At 38.4% G+C, this 18,973-nt stretch overlaps 2 protein-coding genes across 6 annotated transcripts in view; one reads left to right on the top strand and one right to left on the bottom strand.

Moving 5' to 3' along the window:
• Nucleotides 1-8,531, top strand: part of CCNK (cyclin K) — a 31,111-nt gene extending 22,580 nt beyond the window's left edge. For 3 of the 4 annotated variants that reach the window (XM_038404573.2, XM_043517503.1, XM_038404575.2), the window contains 3 exons: nucleotides 2,379-2,412; nucleotides 3,213-3,308; nucleotides 7,150-8,531. In XM_038404573.2, coding sequence (XP_038260501.1) covers nucleotides 2,379-2,412; nucleotides 3,213-3,308; nucleotides 7,150-7,757 — 738 coding nt within the window. In that variant the 3' untranslated portion in view covers nucleotides 7,758-8,531. The remainder of the gene's footprint in view (nucleotides 1-2,378; nucleotides 2,413-3,212; nucleotides 3,309-7,149) is intronic. The other variant, XM_038404574.2, reaches the window with a different exon arrangement.
• A 177-nt stretch (nucleotides 8,532-8,708) lies between these two features.
• CCDC85C (coiled-coil domain containing 85C) overlaps nucleotides 8,709-18,973 on the bottom strand; it is a 172,598-nt gene continuing 162,333 nt past the window's right edge. For both annotated transcript variants that reach the window (XM_038404576.2, XM_038404577.2), the window contains 2 exons: nucleotides 14,183-14,281; nucleotides 8,709-12,285 (listed from right to left, as the gene is read on the bottom strand). In XM_038404576.2, the coding sequence (XP_038260504.1) occupies nucleotides 12,196-12,285; nucleotides 14,183-14,281 (189 nt within the window). In that variant the 3' untranslated portion in view covers nucleotides 8,709-12,195. The remainder of the gene's footprint in view (nucleotides 12,286-14,182; nucleotides 14,282-18,973) is intronic.

Here is an 18,973-nt window from a genome sequence, read left to right on the forward strand (position 1 = left end):
AAATAAAGAGCCCTTTTAAGAAGCTTGTAGGTAACTTCTTTTTGATTATATCCAATTGATCCCGAGGATCCACTGCATATAATCAAAGGGAAGTTAAAAATGAACTCCTTTGAGAATTCCATTTTATTTGTCTAAACTTGCTTGCTTTCAGATTGACCCAGTTTACAGTACTCCATTTCAGATTGACCTGTTTTTGTTGCATGTTCATGCTTTTGAATTTGTAATACAGTTATGGTTTTGAACCAGTCTCTCTCAAAGCTGATGAAACTTCATAGGGAATAAATAACTTTGAAAGTATCAGCAAGTAGTAAAGAAAACAGTGATACATATCCTGTATGCTTATGAACTTTCCACACTTTGCCTTTGCTTAATCATTGGTATCATTCATTTTTTACGTATCTAAACTTTACAGGATCATTTAAACGTGTGGGATATGTTACCATTTTAAAATTGTTTACTCCACTCAATCATGAAAATAAATGAAAATGAGTGTCCTTTTCAGTAATTATGTGTGCAATTATAATTTGATTTGCAGACCTGCAGTTAGAACACATTCAAAATAAATCTTTGGAGAAAAGGTAGAAGTTGAAGTGGGCTCTGAATATTACTTCAGTTACTAGAATGAAGGATAGCAAAGAATTTAAATAAAACAGTGCAAATTATAGTATACATGTGTACAGCCTTGTCCTGAGACATAAATTGGAGCTCTTCTAACATATACTTGCTTTTGCTGAAATAATGGTCAGTCCTTTGTCTTCACTGGCACATTCTTGTCAAAATAATAAGAAAACCACCTTGAAATTCTGGATACACTGACAAAACAGTTTGTTACAGTTCATACGGTTCCTTGCACTTACAAGTTTGTATTCTGTTTTTCCCAGACTCTCTCTAACTCATGGACCTCATTTAAAAATTTTACAAGATGATCTTTAGCCATTAAATAATGTAATGATCTTGAATTCTGTGCTTTTTGGTTGCAGCTGTTTAGTTACCCTAGAACTCCAAAAATAATTATATAATATTAGTATTGGCTCTATTACAAATCTCTAGAGGCAACATTTTTATGAGGTTATAGAATCATTTACCCTTACAGTAAGCTGTAGGAAAGAATTTAATTTAGTTCCAACTCCAAAGAAATTGCAATATTTGCTTAATGACATTAGTCAAGTTAAATTCTTTGGGCAAGATCCTGCAGTTATTGGGAGGAAATGTGTTTGCAGGGTTAGAGAAAGCAGAATATCCCTGGCTGCGTCTTGGAGACAATGCAGACTGCCACTTACAGGGCAGCATGGCTCAGGATGGACTTCAGGAATGTAGTTGTCTGTGTTTGTGAAGTATTAGTGCAGGGGTTTTGGTGGCTCTTACAGGAGCTTGTAACTTGGCTGGTTCTGCTAAGGAATTTAATTTCTTGTTAAGCTTGTGTGTTCATTAAATTCCTGTTAGAGTTACTGAACTTCTTAAACTCCATTGGCTTGAGATGGCTAGTTCAGTGGTGCAGGATAGGTAGGAAGACTACAAGTGTATACTTTAGTCTGCAAGAAAGTTTATAGAACTTATAGGAATTCAGACAAATGAAAATAAATTTTAAGTTTCTACGCCTAGCCACTTTGGTGGTAGAATGTTCCGTGTCTGTAAAACATTTCTCATTCACTCTGAATTTAGTGTGCGCCCACGTTCTGTGCTGTTACAATAATACTTGGCTCTTACATAGTGCTTTCTACCTGAAGATTTTAAAGTACTTTACAAAGGGAAATATTTTTTTCATTATCCTACTGACTGGGTAACTGAGGTATAAAGAGGTGAAGTGACTTGCCAAAGCTCACACTACAGGTCAGAGGCAAAGCCAGAAAATAGAGCCCACATCTCTCGACTTCCCAGTCAGCACTCTGTCTAGTGGACCATGATACTTCTTCAGTAGATTATAAATAAATTAAATTAGATGTGAATATTAAATGACAAGAATTACAAAGGTAGCTCTGTGTTCACACACAGTAGGTACATTTTTCAATCTGTTCACACTCTCACATTTTTAACCATCAATTCTCCTACCCAAATCAAATGATCCGCTTCATATTGCCTGATTCAACATTCTTTGTGTGTAGAGTTTCTTTCAAAAGCTTTGGAACATCACAGGCCTTTCAGTTTAAAAAAAAAAAAAAAAAAAAAGGTTTAGGACTTGTCTAGATCACAGTTCTTGCACTCGAATTGGAAACTCACTTAATTAAATTGATGCAAAACCTGTGCATATACCAGGCCTTAATAAACTGCCTCCTATTAGTACTAGCAGTATGTGTTTCCTAATTACATGTTCATTTTTGAATTATTCAGATTCTATAATGTATAGTTCTGGAGATTGATGTAAATTTTTTTTTTAATAGGCTGTATCTCCCAAAGAAGAAACCAAGGCATCAGGTAGATATTGTATTTTTTTAATGTATATTCTATCTTTCACTTTTTTAATAAGCAAAACTGTTTGCCAGAATAACTAATTCACGCACCTTCTAAAATTGCTCGGTTTGTTTCCTTCTAGGTCTAGAAATTACTGTGTTTGTTTGGTCTTGATTATGCAGGCTTAAATATAGGCCTTCCAATTAAAAAAAATAAAAAAATTGTTTGTTTGTGGAAGTACAGTATAATTGTTCTTAAAGCATAGTGCCTTTATGCTTGTACAGATAGGCTGCTCAGTAGAACTAACAATTACTATTATAAAAGCTCCATCTCCATTATAACTTGCGTTTGTAGCCAATTATTGGCATGGCTTACAGTCTGTACCCAAACACAACATAGTTAATTCTTGGTAACTATGACAGTTAACCACATTTTTCTGGTGTCCGAGAGTTAGGCCAACACATGATTGTCTTCCAGTATCCACTTTGTAAAAGTTATTTTGCTGTATACCCTAACTGTGCCTATGTAACAAGTTTGGCCAGTTCTTTTTTTCCAGCTGTGTAGTAAAGTAACCATGTCTCCATTTACAAAATCGTTAAAAGTTGTAGACAGACCCTAATAATAAACTAATATGTGTGATGCTCGATTTCAGTTAGATTATTTAAATTTCATACTGTGGTAGTGCCTGGAGTCTCCAAACAAATTGGGGCCCCATTGTACACAGTACAAACATCATAAAATAATCCTTTTCCCAAAATCCATTCTGGATTTCCAGTTTTAGTATGCTGATGGACCCATAACTAAACTTCCATTTTTGTTGATAGGGGCTTCCAAATTTGTTTTTTCAGAACCACCACCATCTAAAATTCCTAAAATTGAGACGTCTCATCCACCAATACCGCCTGTCCACCCACCTCCAGGTAAGGTTTTATTAAGAGTTATTTCCCAGCATGCTGTTCTTATTGAATCTTTTGGAGTTAAGTGCTTGACCTTGTTCTTTTGCTACTATGGGCTAAAAGTGTCATGTTGGTTTGAATAATATTAACTGTAGTATGAAAGGTGATGAAATATTTGATTGTGTAATTAGAACAATGAGTGCATAAGTGAGATAGTGGCCAGAAACAGACCTCCGAAACAGTCTCTTTTGCTTTGCCATATTTGAGATTAAGTACTTGATTGGTTAGAGGTAACAATATCAAAGCTGATTTAAGACAAGTTATGAAAAATTTCAGGCCAAAAGGAATTTTAAAATAGTAATTGAAAAAGCAAGGTTATGACTTCTGATTTCACCGTTAACTTTAGTGGACACTATCTTTGTAACCTTGAATCTTCAAGTTTACAAAGAATTCTGTGCCAGTTGTGATAATCTGTGGAGAAACGTATCAAGCACTTGAAAACATTTAGAATCATAAAAATGTAGGGCTGGAAGAAACCTTGAGAGGTTCTCCTGTAATTGAAGGGATACCTACAACATCCTTGATAGGTATTTGTCTAACCCGTTCTTAAAAACCTCCAATGACAGGGATTCCACAACCTCCCTTGGTAACCTATCTGAGTATAGAATAGAGGCTGGTTTCTCTACAATTCAGTATAGTGAATAGATCCTGCTTCTCCGCTGTCATAAAACAATGGGCATTTCTTTTGAAGGTGGATATGTGCAGCTATGATTCACATATCAGTTTTATATAAATTATTTACAGTAGTCCTCACACTTAATTGAAATTTTATACAGGAAGGGGGAAAAAAAGCTGATGCTGTTCCTCTTTATAGTACTAAGCACACACTCTGCCACTGTATTCTTCTGTCTCTTGTTGTCCCCTGTTAAGAGCTGTCATTTTAGGTTGCATTATATAGCACACACTATAAAATATTTATGTCATATCTCAGGGTCAGTGGAAGGACAGCTAATGTATCAAGGCACTGGAAGCACAGTAGTACAATTTCTTTCACAAACATATGGCATTTTGGAGCATTACAGGGTTCTTTGGCAGATCAAGCCCTCTTTTGGGAAATCATCCAAGGAAAAGAACATCCCTTACTGGTTGACACTGTATAAGAATTAGAAACTATGCTCAAGTGTGTATTCTGAAGAGAGATTACATGTGGCAATTTGAAGCTACTGCCTGATGCTAGCTTAGCACCTGTCACCCTTTTATGAAGACCATACAATATTTAATTAGTCCATATATTACCACCTCAACTACTGCACTCCTAAAAAATTCAGCATTTCCTATAACAGTTGTGATGGAATAGGAACTTTCATTCATCCTATTTTCAGTTACTCACAAATTTTAAATTTCAAATCTGTCATGGACTTAGCCCTCCATGAGGAAGAATCAGATGTTTGAAAGAACTTTTTGCAAATAAAGTTTTAACTAATGGAAAAATAATATGCTGGCCATGCAAAGTTTTTTATTTTTCATATCACTTGTAAACTGATGTAGGAAATCTCCAAGTGTCATATTCAAGAACTGACAATGCAGCTCCTCAAAGGCAGATTTATTAATCTGAAACACTGGCTCCTGGGTAACAATCCTACTGTTGGTTGTAGTTGTCAATATGGTGACCTTGACAAAGGGCTAGAAGTTGTGGGCAGGAGAGAGAAGAATGGTAAATTATAATAGGGACATAGGAACAACAAGAGGGGGACAATAATACAGTGGGAATCTGCTCAACATCTGAGATGTCTATACACAAATGCAAAGGAGTATTGTGGGTGTATTGCCAGGAGTTTCATAGATAAGACATGGAGGTTATTGTCCCATTCTACTCGGCACCGATGAAGCCTCAGCTGGAGTATTGTATCCAGTTTTGGGCGTCACACTTTAGGAAAAATGTGGACAGACTGGACAGAGTCCCAAAGAGAGCAACAAAAATAATAAAGGGTTTTAAAAACATGACCTTATGAGGACAGGTGAAAATACTGAGAGTAGTTTTAGTCTTGAGAAAAGAAAGGGGGAGGGAGAGGAGGAACCTGATAGTCTTAAAATATGTTAGGCCTGTTACCGAGAGGATGGTGATCAATTATTCTACAGCCAAAGAGTAGCATGTGCGGGCTTGTCCATCTCAACTTTCTTTTGCATTGTCATTTTAGTTCAATAATTAGGCAGTGGTGAAATAGCAGCTCTGCAAACCTGCCCTATATAGCTTTTTCAGTGAAAAGATGTTTTGTACCTTGTTATAAAAGTGAACTATTCTGTGTACAAACAGGACATGTGCCTTAGCTTTGTGTAACAAGTTTATTTCCGTCAGTAAAGCATTTTAAAACTGACTGCTGTGGATTCTGAAGATACTACCCTTGGGCCCTATCATAGAAAGACATTGGTCTGCCCTTAGTTCAGACCAGCTTTGATCTGATTTTTAACTTCCCCTAACTTTTGTCCAATCAACCTGAAGTTTCATGGGTGTGATCTTGTGCCAGTTTAAGATATTTTGTTTTTGCAGGTAGAGAAAGGGAATAAGAGAAATTAGACAAAAGTGTTTCTGAGAGGAATGCTCAGATGAAATGACCCAAATTTTGTAACCCTTTCCTAATGCTTGCCTATTTCACAGTCTCAAATCTGTGTAGCCCTTGCATGTGGAGTGATTGCACTTAGAAACTAATATTCTGGTTAGTTTTTTTCCGCTGCCTCTGCTCTTTAGCTGATTTTTCTTTGCATGTAGCTTTTGGGACGTGAGGCTTACTGTAAGGGGGAAAGCCACATATAAAGTGTTGTTGCTGTCAGCAGGCTGGTTGACCAAATATTCTTGAATGAAGTTAGCGTTCAGAGATCTAGAACCCAACAGATCAAGGCTCACTGTGAGCCTCCTGTTTCTGCAAGCTGGCATTGTGCGCATGTTCTTACAAGGTATCTGAAGATAATTTATAAAAACAGACCTGGTAATATGAAATGTTAAATTTCAAATGACAGGTTTCAGAGTAGCAGCTGTTTTAGTCTGTATTCGCAAAAAGAAAAGGAGTACTTGTGGCACCTTAGAGACTAACAAATTTATTTGAGCATAAGCTTTTGTGAGCTACAGCTCAAATAAATTTGTTAGTCTCTAAGGTGCCACAAGTACTCCTTTTCTTTTTTTAAATTTCAAAGTAACACATTTTATTTTAGGTTGTAGATAGCCAACATTTTCAAAATAAAATCTGCATAGACAGGAATAAGCTTTAAGTGTCTCATCTTTTCTTAACAGACCTAAGGTTAATGTTTACTTACATGGAAGTGGCCAAAACAGTAGCATATACTGTGACCTTTTGTAAACGTTCCCATAATCGTAGCCTCAATCAGGTCAGAAAGTTCTAACACAAGAATCAAAACTGGTGCAGAAATTCAAATCCCAACTCGGCAAAAGAATTCTTTTCATTGTATCACATTTTGTTTCCTAGAGTAGTTAAAAGATTTTGAAGGCAACATCAGCACAGGCAGTTGGTGGCTTTGTTTCTAAGCATCTGCAGGACTGGACTCCATGTCACAACTGTTTATCTGTACTTGTCATAGAACAGTTTTGAATGAGCTCAGCAGTGTGGAAGGAATAAATATAAAGACTAATAAAGTAAATTTTCACTGTGGGGTATCTGCAGTTTCTTCTGTGTTTTGACTTTAGAAGGTCTTACTGCATTTGATTTTCCAAATGTTTTAGCTGCAGAAAAAACTGGAAGAGAGCAGACTACTATGTGCAACATTTTAACATTTTGAGAAAAACATAGCAGTGTAGATAGTCCTTATTGCTGTACTAAAAAAAAGTAAATGAATCTTTTTTTGTCTGTTGCAGACCGTAAGCTTCCTTTGACAACTGCAGTTTCAATGGGAGAAGCGGAGCAAAGTACTACAGTGGACTCTGTAGACATACCAAAGGTCCAGATTCCTCCTCCAGCTCATCCTGCACCCGTACATCAGCCACCACCTATGCCTCATCGTCCTCCACCACCTCCACCTTCCAGCTACATAACTGGAATGTCCACTACAAATTCTTATATGTCAGGGGAAGGTTATCAGAGTCTTCAGTCAATGATGAAAACCGAAGGACCAACCTATGGAGCTTTGCCACCAGCTTATGGACCACCAACTCACTTACCATATCATCCTCACGTGTATCCTCCTAACCCTCCTCCACCTGTTCCTCCACCTCCGCCTACATCATTTCCACCCCCTAATATCCCACCACCTACTCCAGGGTACCCTCCTCCACCTACGTACAATCCTAACTTCCCACCTCCACGACTACCTCCAACTCATCCACCTCCAGGGCTGGGAATGCCACCAGCTAATTATCCCCCTCCTACAGTTCCTCCTGGTGGACAACCACCAGTGCCACCTCCAATACCACCACCTGTTATGCCACCTGTTGCAGGACTTGGACGTGCTACATGGATGAGATAGCATAAGAATTGTGTACAAATATTCTTTAATTTTGAGAAATAGTTTAAAAGGCAGAATAATTGAGCAGCAACCATATTGTAAAGATAAATAGAAAAGTAATTTGTATAATCTAGATTCTGGTATAGTATATAAAGACATGGAACGGGTGAAATGGAATCTTAGTTGACCTACTTTCAGTATTGTTAATGGCTAGATATATAGGCTTAATATAGACATGGCAGAGCTAATTAAAAATCTAAATTTGTACATTTGATTTAAAACTAAGTTATCTGACTAAATTGTTTTGAGTTATTCCAGCACTGGGTTACTTTGTACTAGTGACTTTAACCAGCCATATTGGCTCATTTATATCAGTAAGAAGTAAATTTTCTTCTAGAAATCAGTGCCTACTTTTGAGTATTAAAATAGTCAGATATCCTGAAGTTCCATCTAGAGTAAAAAAAAAAAAAAAAAAAAAGTTAATTTTCATTAAGTAACTCTCCTGTGACACTTAATGTTAAGCATCAGAGCTACTTTATTTAATATGTATATATTTACAGCCCCCAGCTGACAGAAATCATTTTGAGATGTTTGCCTTGCTAATATTTTTGTTTTGGAATGTACTGCTATCTTGAAAAATTAAGTATGTTTACACCTATTTGCAAATTCCTGTAGATAAATATATATATTTTCTAAGTGTGAAAGTTTGAGTATAACAACATACTGTGATTTACATCTTGGTTATAAATAGGACTGCTTCATTCACTTGTACCCAAATAAAACTGGATCTGAATTTAATGGATTTTCCCAAAATCTTTTTTCCCCACTAGCTCTACCTAGTCTGTCTCTAACATTACTGTTCATGTTTATACTGCTGCAAGAGGAAAGTGTAGGTGTTTTACCTCTTGTACTAACTCACTGTAAGAATATTTCAGCAATGTTCTATGAAAATGTAGAAGGATCACAGCTCACTTACAAAGAATGTACTTTATTTTATTCAACTGAAAGTATACACTATCACAATCTCATACTTCATTTTTACTAAAATATTCCAAATGAATGTTTTACACATATCAAAAAAATCTGATTACTATTTTTTCTCCCCCCCAGAAAGCCAAAGTGGTTCAATAAAAGGTATAAATGTGTGCTAATGTCTAAAGATTTTGCTATGTACACAACAGTGGGTGCTAATTTATTCCAGTTTCTTTTGTAAATCATATACAGGAGGGCTGTAAGATCACAGGTTTAACAGAAATCAAACGTCAAACTGATTTCCCAAAGCAGTTCAAATAGACTTTCCCCACATTATGAAAAATATACAATTTTATCACTTTACAGTCATGCACTTTGAAAAAGATCAGTAGTACTTTTTTTCCCACCCAGTTTCTAAAAAGATAAAAGGTCACTTTAACACTGATTTATATCTAATAATATTTGGATAAAAATGTGCCAGTCTCAAGGTTGGGCTCAGAAGCCTTATTAAAGGTGCAATGAGCCACCTGAAGTTGGTTATGCCACAGCATTTCAAAATGCTTGTTTACATCAGTCACTCAAAGAAAACTTAAGGGCTTGATTCTGCTTTCCTAAGGCAAGCAAAACTTCAGTTGGAAGTCAATGGAAGCTTTGTTTGTCTTGGGGCTGCAGAATTCGCAGCCTCTAAATAGACTGGGGACAGTAGCCCAATGTATAGCAACTTAATGGCCACCATTTTGGGGAGGGTTTCCCTCAAACTTAATATACAAAGTTTTTCAGGTAGTTTTCACAGTACACCTAGAGCATAGTAAAGAGTGAATTTAAATGTGCATATAAAACATCTTTTTAGACAACTGAAAGTTTAGCACCCAAGTCATTCTGTAATGTCATTGAGTGTCTTTTTTTTTCCCCCCAGGAAGACACTTTTTTTTTTTTTTTTTGCTCAAATGGAGCTAAATACAAAGAGTAGCAAACTTTAAAAAAAATACATACAGCACTAACTCTCATGTACTTCTATAAAATCAACAATGCACATCTTGCATTTGGGGTTTATGCTGCCAAGTAGAATCATACAAAATATAATTTTAGCCTACTAATATAAAGGATCCTTCAGTGGTTTAACTAAAAGACTGGCTGTCGTCTTAGCCAGCTCTCTCGGGTGTACAGCCATACAACACGCCTCAGGTTTAGTGCTGTTTCCCCTTTATTTAAGAGTTTGAGATCTGCAGATGAAACCAGAATACAGACAATGCTTCAAGCCACAAAATGGCTTGTGATAGATATATCTGATTAATAGTAAATTTGGACGACTAGGTCAGAGCCAGTGAGAGGAGTAAACTTGCTAGTTTAGCTCTCAGTCCTGTTGAGAGGGAGGGAGCATTAAATGTTTATTTGTTAGGTTAATCTACTCAGAAACCAGCAAGCACGTTATCAATACAATTAACACTTCAGGCTTTACTGGCAACACTTCTGCTGCTTTAGTTGAAAATTTGCTGAAGTAAATCAATTCTGTCCCCAACACTCAATCCAGAGTTTGGACACTGGCATGATTACAATGGCCTTTCAAGTAGATTGATTAAGCAGCTATATATACATTTTATAGCTCAGAGGGGAAATTAAACCTTTCTTTGCTGCCTTATTCTGGAAGGAAAAAAACCATGCTTTTCCCCTCCCCTTAATATGAAGAAAATAGTTGAGTAAGAAAGAAAAGAAACTGATGGATAGTATAGATGGGAACAGGCTGAAAATGGTCAGAATGAAAAGCTAAGGAGGAAATTCAGAATGCTCTAGAGGTCAACTCAAAAGGTAGACTATGTGCCATTTTCTAGGATAGTTTCTGCCAGGCTACACAGACTGCATAAACCTAGTATAGAGTTACAGTTAGTCAGCTCTGGTATGCTTTAGGGGGAAGTGAACTGCTATTGAGGGAGTTTCTAATAACTCACTGATCTCAGCTACTAGGGTCCATTCTTAATCTATAGTGATTTACTGCTTAATTTTCATTTTCTTTATATTACTTCTCTGTTATTTGTAGGTGTTTCACGCTAATCAGAGTCAAGAACTCCGCTAATGCAAAACAAATGGATCTAATAGTAACAACCTCCAACTAATTCATCTACATTTAGGTAGCTGTGATTGATTTTTCTAAAGTGGCAACATTAAAGCTTCAAACTAAGCACCAAAACCAATGCCATTTTTGAAGAGGTGGCATTGAGTCTACATGCATGTACTGTTAAGATTATTTTATTTTACAAGGGCAGGTTTACTAACGGTCCAGTTTCCCATAGACTATTGGGGGGGGGGAAGGGAAAGAACATCTCATGAAACACAGGGCCAGATCTTGTGACAAGATGGGGTCAACCTCTTACTACAGCTCCACAAGCAGCTACTCCACAATGCCAAAATATAAGTCCCATTATTTTTATATACAGCAATTAGAAGGAAAAAAACACTCCATTTTGGTTCAACAAAAATAAAGCTTAAATGGCAGCAGCAGCCTCATTTGACAGTTTCTGTTGATATAGCATTTACACAGCTTTGAAGGGCTGTTGCTTTGGTTACATCATGAAGTAACCAATTTAGTTCAGTATTTCCACAAGGACATTACAAAACAAATCCTTATTATGTGAGTGAATATCAAGACTGAAATACTAGGATCCAAGAGAGAAACTTCTCTTGTCAAAACTGTAAGCCACATTGGTAGGAAAGCTGTTCTTGCCTAAGTATTTAACAGTAAGAGCTTTACAGGAACAGCGTTACCATATTCATACTGGATTGTGGCTAAATGACTTAAAATTATTCACATTATGACTGCAGAAATCTTCTAAGTATCATTTGTTCCATTAAAATCAGGTCACAAGCAGCTGAAATGGAGGCTCAGGCTATTCTGCATGCCTGCGATGGACCTGTGTCATGGTCAATACGGTACAACATACAAGGTGCTTTCAGTGTTTTATCATTCCACAAAGTATTTTTTATGATCGCTCTTGAAAATAGTTGCATATCATCCTCCAAAAATAAGGACCTTCAAGCAATTTTAGCAGCTCAGTAAAGGGACAGCCAATAAGCCACCTGATTCAGATTTTTGTTTCCTTGGGAGAATCCAAAAACATGCTACATAGAGCCACCAGCCTAGTTATGAATCAATTAAGCAGCAGGTGGACAGAAGCAATACAAAATAACTTCTCCACAGGTTAGGGTTCCATTTTTTCCTCATAGAAATTCTCTTGTTAGGTAATTCTACAGAGACCATACAACAAAGCAGGTTTGCACTACAATACAAGTGACACAAGTCTGCGATTATAGGATGGTTAACCCATTTAGCGTTGGTTCCAGATCATAGCCTGGAGGCTAAGCCTTTAGCTTCCATATTTACACTATAGACAGTTACCAAAAAAAAAAACAAAAAGCCCAACTGGCTGCTAGAAACAGAGCTCTCTTCCTCTCTGATTCTTTATAGAGTTGCTTCTAGTTTTCAGTGATGTTCCTACAATGGCCCCTTGAACTGGTTTCCTGAAAGGTGTTGCCTGATGGATGGTTTGGAACTTGCTGCATCACCCAACTTTCGCCAGACAACCTGTGAGAAAAGGGGGAAAAGATTGCAGTTGATGAGCTATGTCTAGAAGTCAAAATAGGCAGTTTCCAAACCAGAGTTGCAGTTCTATATCTGACCATTAGATGGCACTTATGCACCAAATTACAATTTAAAGGATTTGAAGTGTTCATCTTCTCTCTCTTGAAATTAGAACTGTTATGCCATAGGTAATGATATAAAACTAATACATTAGATTCAGAAGCTAAATTCAATGTTAGACCAAACGCTGGCATTCTTAAAAAAGTGACGTTTCCTTTCAATAGATATAATCCGAAAAAGATCCCATCCAGTTCAGATACTACTCCCTTTAAAAGCAGTTTTTTGTGAATGGTTAACACTGAGAGGAGGACCAGTGGGGCAAGTGGGGCTCTCACAAGGAAAGCAAGAGAGGAAGTGACAAGAATTAGCAACATTTCTGAGAAGGATGTTGCTGTAGATCTAAGAGCCACTTCTAGTTTATCTCTACAAATACCCAGCATTCAACCCACAGTTTGCTGAGGTGCCATCCTGGAGTCGTAACATTCCATCTTCCCTTCTGCTAGAAGAAAGTGGCATTAATAAAACCCAAACAAACCCCACAAACCAAGAGCTCACTGTTATTCAGTGCAGGGATTTACCTACAATCTTGGAGCCTTAAAGTGAAGTACTTCATATTCTGCAGGGGATTAACTATAGCATTTGTATATTCAGGAATTAAAAAGGTTTTTTAAACCCTGTTTTTTGACAGGGTCAGAATTATGTAGGGGCAAATTTGGGACTAGCTCTTTAAATTTGTTCATGCTTTGGGTGGGGAAAGGAAGAAAATCCACACTGAACAGTTTCTGGTCTTCCTGCCCAACATCATCTTTGTAAAAATGTAGTCACCAAAAAATACATTCATATTTTCCATAAATAAAGTCATATCACATTTCTGCACCTTGTGCCATTCCAGTGGTTTTGAAACACACCATCATCAACCTATTCAAAAAGTTTGCAGAGAGTTTTGCTTCCTCTGAAATTCTCGCACCAAAAAGGCCCCACTGATATTCTGACCTGCAATATGGATTTCAAAGACAATATCCACAGGAGTCCCTGCTCTGGGAAACACTGCACTGTCAAGGAGAAAATCCTCCAAAACACATGACTCTCAGCTTGAGCAATGTTTTAACAGCAATACAATTCATCCGCAGTGTGTACCCAAGTCATTTTTCTTATTAGATCATTCTGCCTGGAATAAAAGGTAGCAGAGCAGCAGCAGCAGCCACACCTCAGCCAGGGCAAAGTTCTGGCATAAATGCTCAGTTTACAATATGTGGCAACCTCCGTATACAATGTGGTTGCTAGGCCAAACATGTTAGCGGGTGCCAGAAATCACATGTAATCACCCCTAATGGATTCAAACAAGAGGATTCTAATTCTGACATCAGATTACGGTCACTCCATTTCTATGACTTAAATACCCCAAAACGTATAAATTAAGGCAAATAGACCAACCTATGCTTTTAATCAACCATATAATTTTCAGGGGCTTACAAACCAAGATCAGTACACAGGGCTGAAAATTTAAACCTCCTAGCCAGATAAAGACTGTTGCATAACTGTCAATCAGCCCTAATAGGATAAGCCACTCTCTACCAGGAAATGAGTGGGACAGGTGGTGTCTGTATCCTTTAAGACAGCTCAGCCCTAGGTTTCTTCTATGCAAATGCATCAAATTAAGTGTTCAGGTATTTGACATTTGGCTCCTGCCCATTCAGAATTTAGCTGAGCTTCGATTAAGTTTTCCTTATGACTGAATTTCTCTGTGGGTTTCAAACAACACTCGCACACACAACAGATGCTACAAAACATTAGGACCAAAATAACACTATATAAAATACTACAAATAAAGACTTATTACATTGCACATTTCACGAACAATTGCTTTCTCCTTTTCACTCAGGTCTTCTTCATAGTTATCTTGCATTTGCCTGTCCAAATTTTCATGGACTTCAAGGACCTACAAACAAACAGATTGCCAAAGTATTATACTTCTCAAAGATCAATGACATCTTCTGCAAGAACACTAGCTAGGATTTAACATGATGTGGCCTGCCACATCCCCAATCCTATAAACTGCTGCTCCCACAAAGAGATGCATTCCCTTCAGTGGGTGCAGCACTCAACCCATGGACTATCAGGGACAGGAGCAGAGCATTAGCACTTGTCTACACCCACTTCACCTATGTTGGTTTGAAACTGGTATAGTTAAAGCAGCGTGAATGCAGTTCTACCAGGTAAAGATGCTCATATCAGTATAGCTTAGTCCTGTGAATGTACATGAATAAACTGTACTGGTATAAGACTCCGTTATACCTACAACCATATGAAGGGTTGTATTGCTTTAACTATACCTGTAAACAAATCATATCCCTAACTAAAGAAGTTAAAGTCTTCCAATGTAAACTCCTCAAGGCAGGAACTGTCTCCTCCTATGTGAATGTAATCAGTTTAATTCTCTCTCCTGTAACAGTCAGTTGGGCCGTGATACTTATGCAGTTACTAACACGTGTAAACGTTTGCAGGACTGGGGGCCTTAGCCATTCATTTTCTCCTACTGTGCCAGTGGGTCTTTTATACAGCAACAAGAGAGAGAAAAGCATTTTCAAACAGGAAAATGTGATTGTAAAAACACAAAAATTGGCAGGGGGCTCAGGGAGAAGTGGGTATCTGAAGTTACTTGTAACTCATTTTCTTGACTCACTGCCTCTCGTCAAGTTGACAATGTCTTTTTAAAATCGCATTATATTTATGTATAAAAAACTGATTTTAGATAATGCTTAGAGGTTGCTAAGAAGAGTTTTTCCTTTTCTCTGGTGTCCAGATAAGTAGGGTTCATGGTATTAAAGCCACCTGCCTTTATAGGTGGAGACACATAAAAATAGCACCAACATATTAAAAACTTTCTAAAACATTTTTTAAATAGCCTTTTTTCTGTCAAATCTGTTGCATGAATAAAAGCACAGCATGGTAGGACACTAAATAATCATTTTACTGACATGTGTTTGGATGACCTATATAACTCATTCATGGCTTTATTACTCACGCATAATGTGGTCACCTCAGACTCCTGGAAATAAGATTTTTAAGCCACTCACCATGTTGCCTCTCTCTTGTGCTAAAGGTATACACATACAACACATACACCTTTACAGCAGGTACATTTGTGTATGCATAAGTGTACGCATGCAAATGAACTACAGGATTAGATTCATTACAAGGATGGATTTCACTCCTGAAGCATCCAGCACTGACCGCTGCTAGAAACAGGATACTAGCCTAGATTATTCATTGATTTGTTCAAGCACAGAAATCCTGCTGTATGCTAAATGTTTCAGTTATAAAACTAGGTCATTCTCTTAGGGCCCTTAACCTACTTCTTTTAAAAATGTACCAACCACTAGTTTAACCAATATATCTGGGACCAGTGGAATCTGTGCACAAACATTAACTTTACCTAGATTAACCTTTTTTAATGGAGCATGTGAAAGACATTCCAGCCCTGACAAATACAATGTCTATTTTTCTATTAAAAAGGAATTGATTAATTATAGATCCAGCTGGACTCGCACTTTGAACAAGCTTGTTTGGAATCAGTACGCCTCCGACTCTCAGCTGTGAAAGCAACACAACCTGTGCAATCAAATTCCAGTGCAGATCATCAGAAATATCTTGCAAGAAGCAAACACTGGCTGTATCCACAGGGTAAATGTCCAGGGCAACTTTGGTGTAGATTAATTAAAACTTCCATATCTGATTCTATCAGTCAGCGATCTTTCAAATACATGAGTCTCAAAAGGGAGAATATTTACTGTATTTTCTATTACTTCAATTTAAATTTAAATTACATTCCCAAGTTCATGTGGTGTCAAGAGGATGTAGAGCTTATTTCTTTGTTTTCAATGGAAGTGGCTTTTAAATGCTGTTGGATAATAAGAGGCAGAAGTTGAGAGTTTTAACCTTTGAAACCACAAATGGCTCCAGACCCATTTACCCAAGAAACTTTCTCCCTGACCCCATGCCACACTGAAGCGAGTGAGTGGTCTGGAATATTAGAGAAAGTCCTAGCAGAGCTGTATTGATGAACAGTAGGCAGGTAAGGAGGTCAAAGGTGTGTGTTAAATTCATTTATCACATGGTTCTGTAACATATAATATGGCACATGCATTTCACCTCAGTGAATGGAGCTACACTAATTTACACCAGCTGTGGATCTGACTCCAAAGAAGCTTACAAATATATATGCACACAAACACCGGACTAAATCCTCAGCTGCTATAAATCAGTGTATGCTACCTAGAAATCTGAACCATGGTGTTTGTATCTCTCTCTCTCTCTCTCTCTCTCCCTCCCTGTCACATGCACACACTTATACACAGGAATAATTTCATTCACAGCTGAAATGCAGCTATAGTTTAGGGTGGAGCCTGGCAACTGTCCCCAAGGAATCCATTTTGAAGCACTTGAAGGAGAGGAAGGTGATCAGGAACAGTCAACATGAATTCACCCTAGGCAAGTCATGTCTGACCAACCTGATTGCCTTCTATGATGAGATAACTGGCTCTGTGGATATGGGGAAAGCAGTGGCCATAATATACCTTGACTTTAGCAAAGTCCAGTGCATCCAGGGGGATCAGTCCCTGGATGGGTAGACTTAGCCAAGCTTTTAATGCGGTCTCCCACAGTATTCTTGCCAGCAAGTTAAAGAAGTATGGACTGGATGTATGGACTATAAGGTGGAAAGAAAGCTGACTAGATTGTCGGGTTCAATGGGTAGTGATCAACAGCTTGATGTCTAGTTGGCAGCTGGTATCAAGCAGAGTACCCCAGGGGTCGGTTCTGGGACTGGTTTTGTTCACCATCTTCATTAATGATCTAGATGATGGGATGGATTGCACCCTTAGCAAATTCACGGATGACACTAAGCTGAGAGAGAGAGGTAGATATGCTGGAAGGTAGGAATAGGATCCAGAGTGACCTAGACAAATTGGAGGATTGAACCAAAAGAAAGCTGATGAGGTTCAACAAAGATTCTATGATTCTATGAAAGACAAGTGCAGAGTCCTGCACTTAGGACGGAAGAATCCCATGCACTGCTACAGGCTGGGGACTGACTGGCTAAGTGGCAGTTCTGCAGAAAAGGACCTGGGGATTACAGTGGACGAGAAGCTGGATATGAGTCAACAGTGTGCCCTTGTTGCCAAGAAGGCTAACGGCATTTTGGGCTGCATTAGTAGGAGCATTGCCAGCAGACCTAGGGAAGTGATTATTCCCCTCTATTCGGCACTGGTGAGGCCACATCTGGAGTACTGCATCCAGTTTTGGGGCCCCACTACAGAAAGGATGTGGACAAACTGGAGAGTCCAGCAGAGGGCAACAAAAATGATTAGGGGGCTGGGGCACTATTTCACTAGGAGGGTGGTGAAGCACTGGAATAGGTTACCTAGGGAGGTGGTGGAATTTCCATCCTTAGAGGTTTTTAAGGCCGGCTTGACAAAGCCCTCGCTGAGATGATCTAGTTGGTGTTAGTCCTGCTTTGAGCAGGAGATTGGACTAGATGACCTCCTGAGGTCTCTTCCAGCCCTAATCTTCCATGATTCTATGATCTGTCAACAGCACAGAACCATTTAGGTCAGGATACAAAGAATGTCGCCTTATCCAGAAACTACAGGAGAAATACACAGAGGCAGAATTGGATTGTAGTGTGAGTGGTCATGTCTCCCTCTGTTTGGTGGTACCAGCAACTACACAGCCTGCTCAAATGTTAAAGGCCTTTTAGTTTTTTAGTGCTGGAGGCCCTGGTCCTGATCCCCATAGACAGCTATGTGATCTGTGTGTATGTAGCCAGGGTTCATTATACAATGATGTATAAGTAGGGGCATTGCCAGCAGATTGAGGGACATGATCGTTCCCCTCTATTCGACACTGGTGAGGCCTCATCTGTCCAGTTTTGGGCCCCACACTACAAAAAGGATGTGGAAAAATTGGAAAACATCCAGTGGAGGGCAACAAAAATGATTAGGGGACTGGAACACATGACTTATGAGGAGAGGCTGAGGGAACTGGAATTGTTTAGTTAGCAGAAGAGAAGAATAAGGGGGGATTTGATAGATGCTTTCAACTACCTGAAAGGGGGTTCCAAAGAGGATGGATCTAGACTGTTCTCAGCGGTAGCAGATGACAAAATGAGGAGTAATTGTCTCAAGTTGCAGTGGGGGAGGTTTAGGTTAGATATTAAGAAAAACTTTTTCAATAGGAGGGTGGTGAAACACTGGAATGCATTATGTAGGGAGGTGGTGGAATCTCCTTCCTTAGAAGTTTTTAAGGTCAGGCTTGACAAAGCCCTGGCAGGGATGATTTAGTTGGGGATTGGTCTGGCTTTGAGCAGGGGGTTGGACTAGATGACCTCCTGAGGTCCCTTCCAACCCTGATATTCTATGATTCTATGACACCGCAAGACTGGAATTTCTATGGATCTTAGATACTCAGGACCAGGGGAAACATGTACCACACCAGCATACTACATGTCAAGTGAATTTCTCCTTCTAGAGACTGGCCCTAGTGACTTACCACTTGCTACAAAGTCAAAAGTTCTCCTTTACCTCAAGTGGTTGAGTCCTAGTTTTGACCCCCAGGGACAAATCAGGTGTCT

Source organism: Dermochelys coriacea, chromosome 6, assembly GCF_009764565.3.
Source record: "Dermochelys coriacea isolate rDerCor1 chromosome 6, rDerCor1.pri.v4, whole genome shotgun sequence".
Lineage (NCBI taxonomy): Eukaryota > Metazoa > Chordata > Testudines > Dermochelyidae > Dermochelys > Dermochelys coriacea.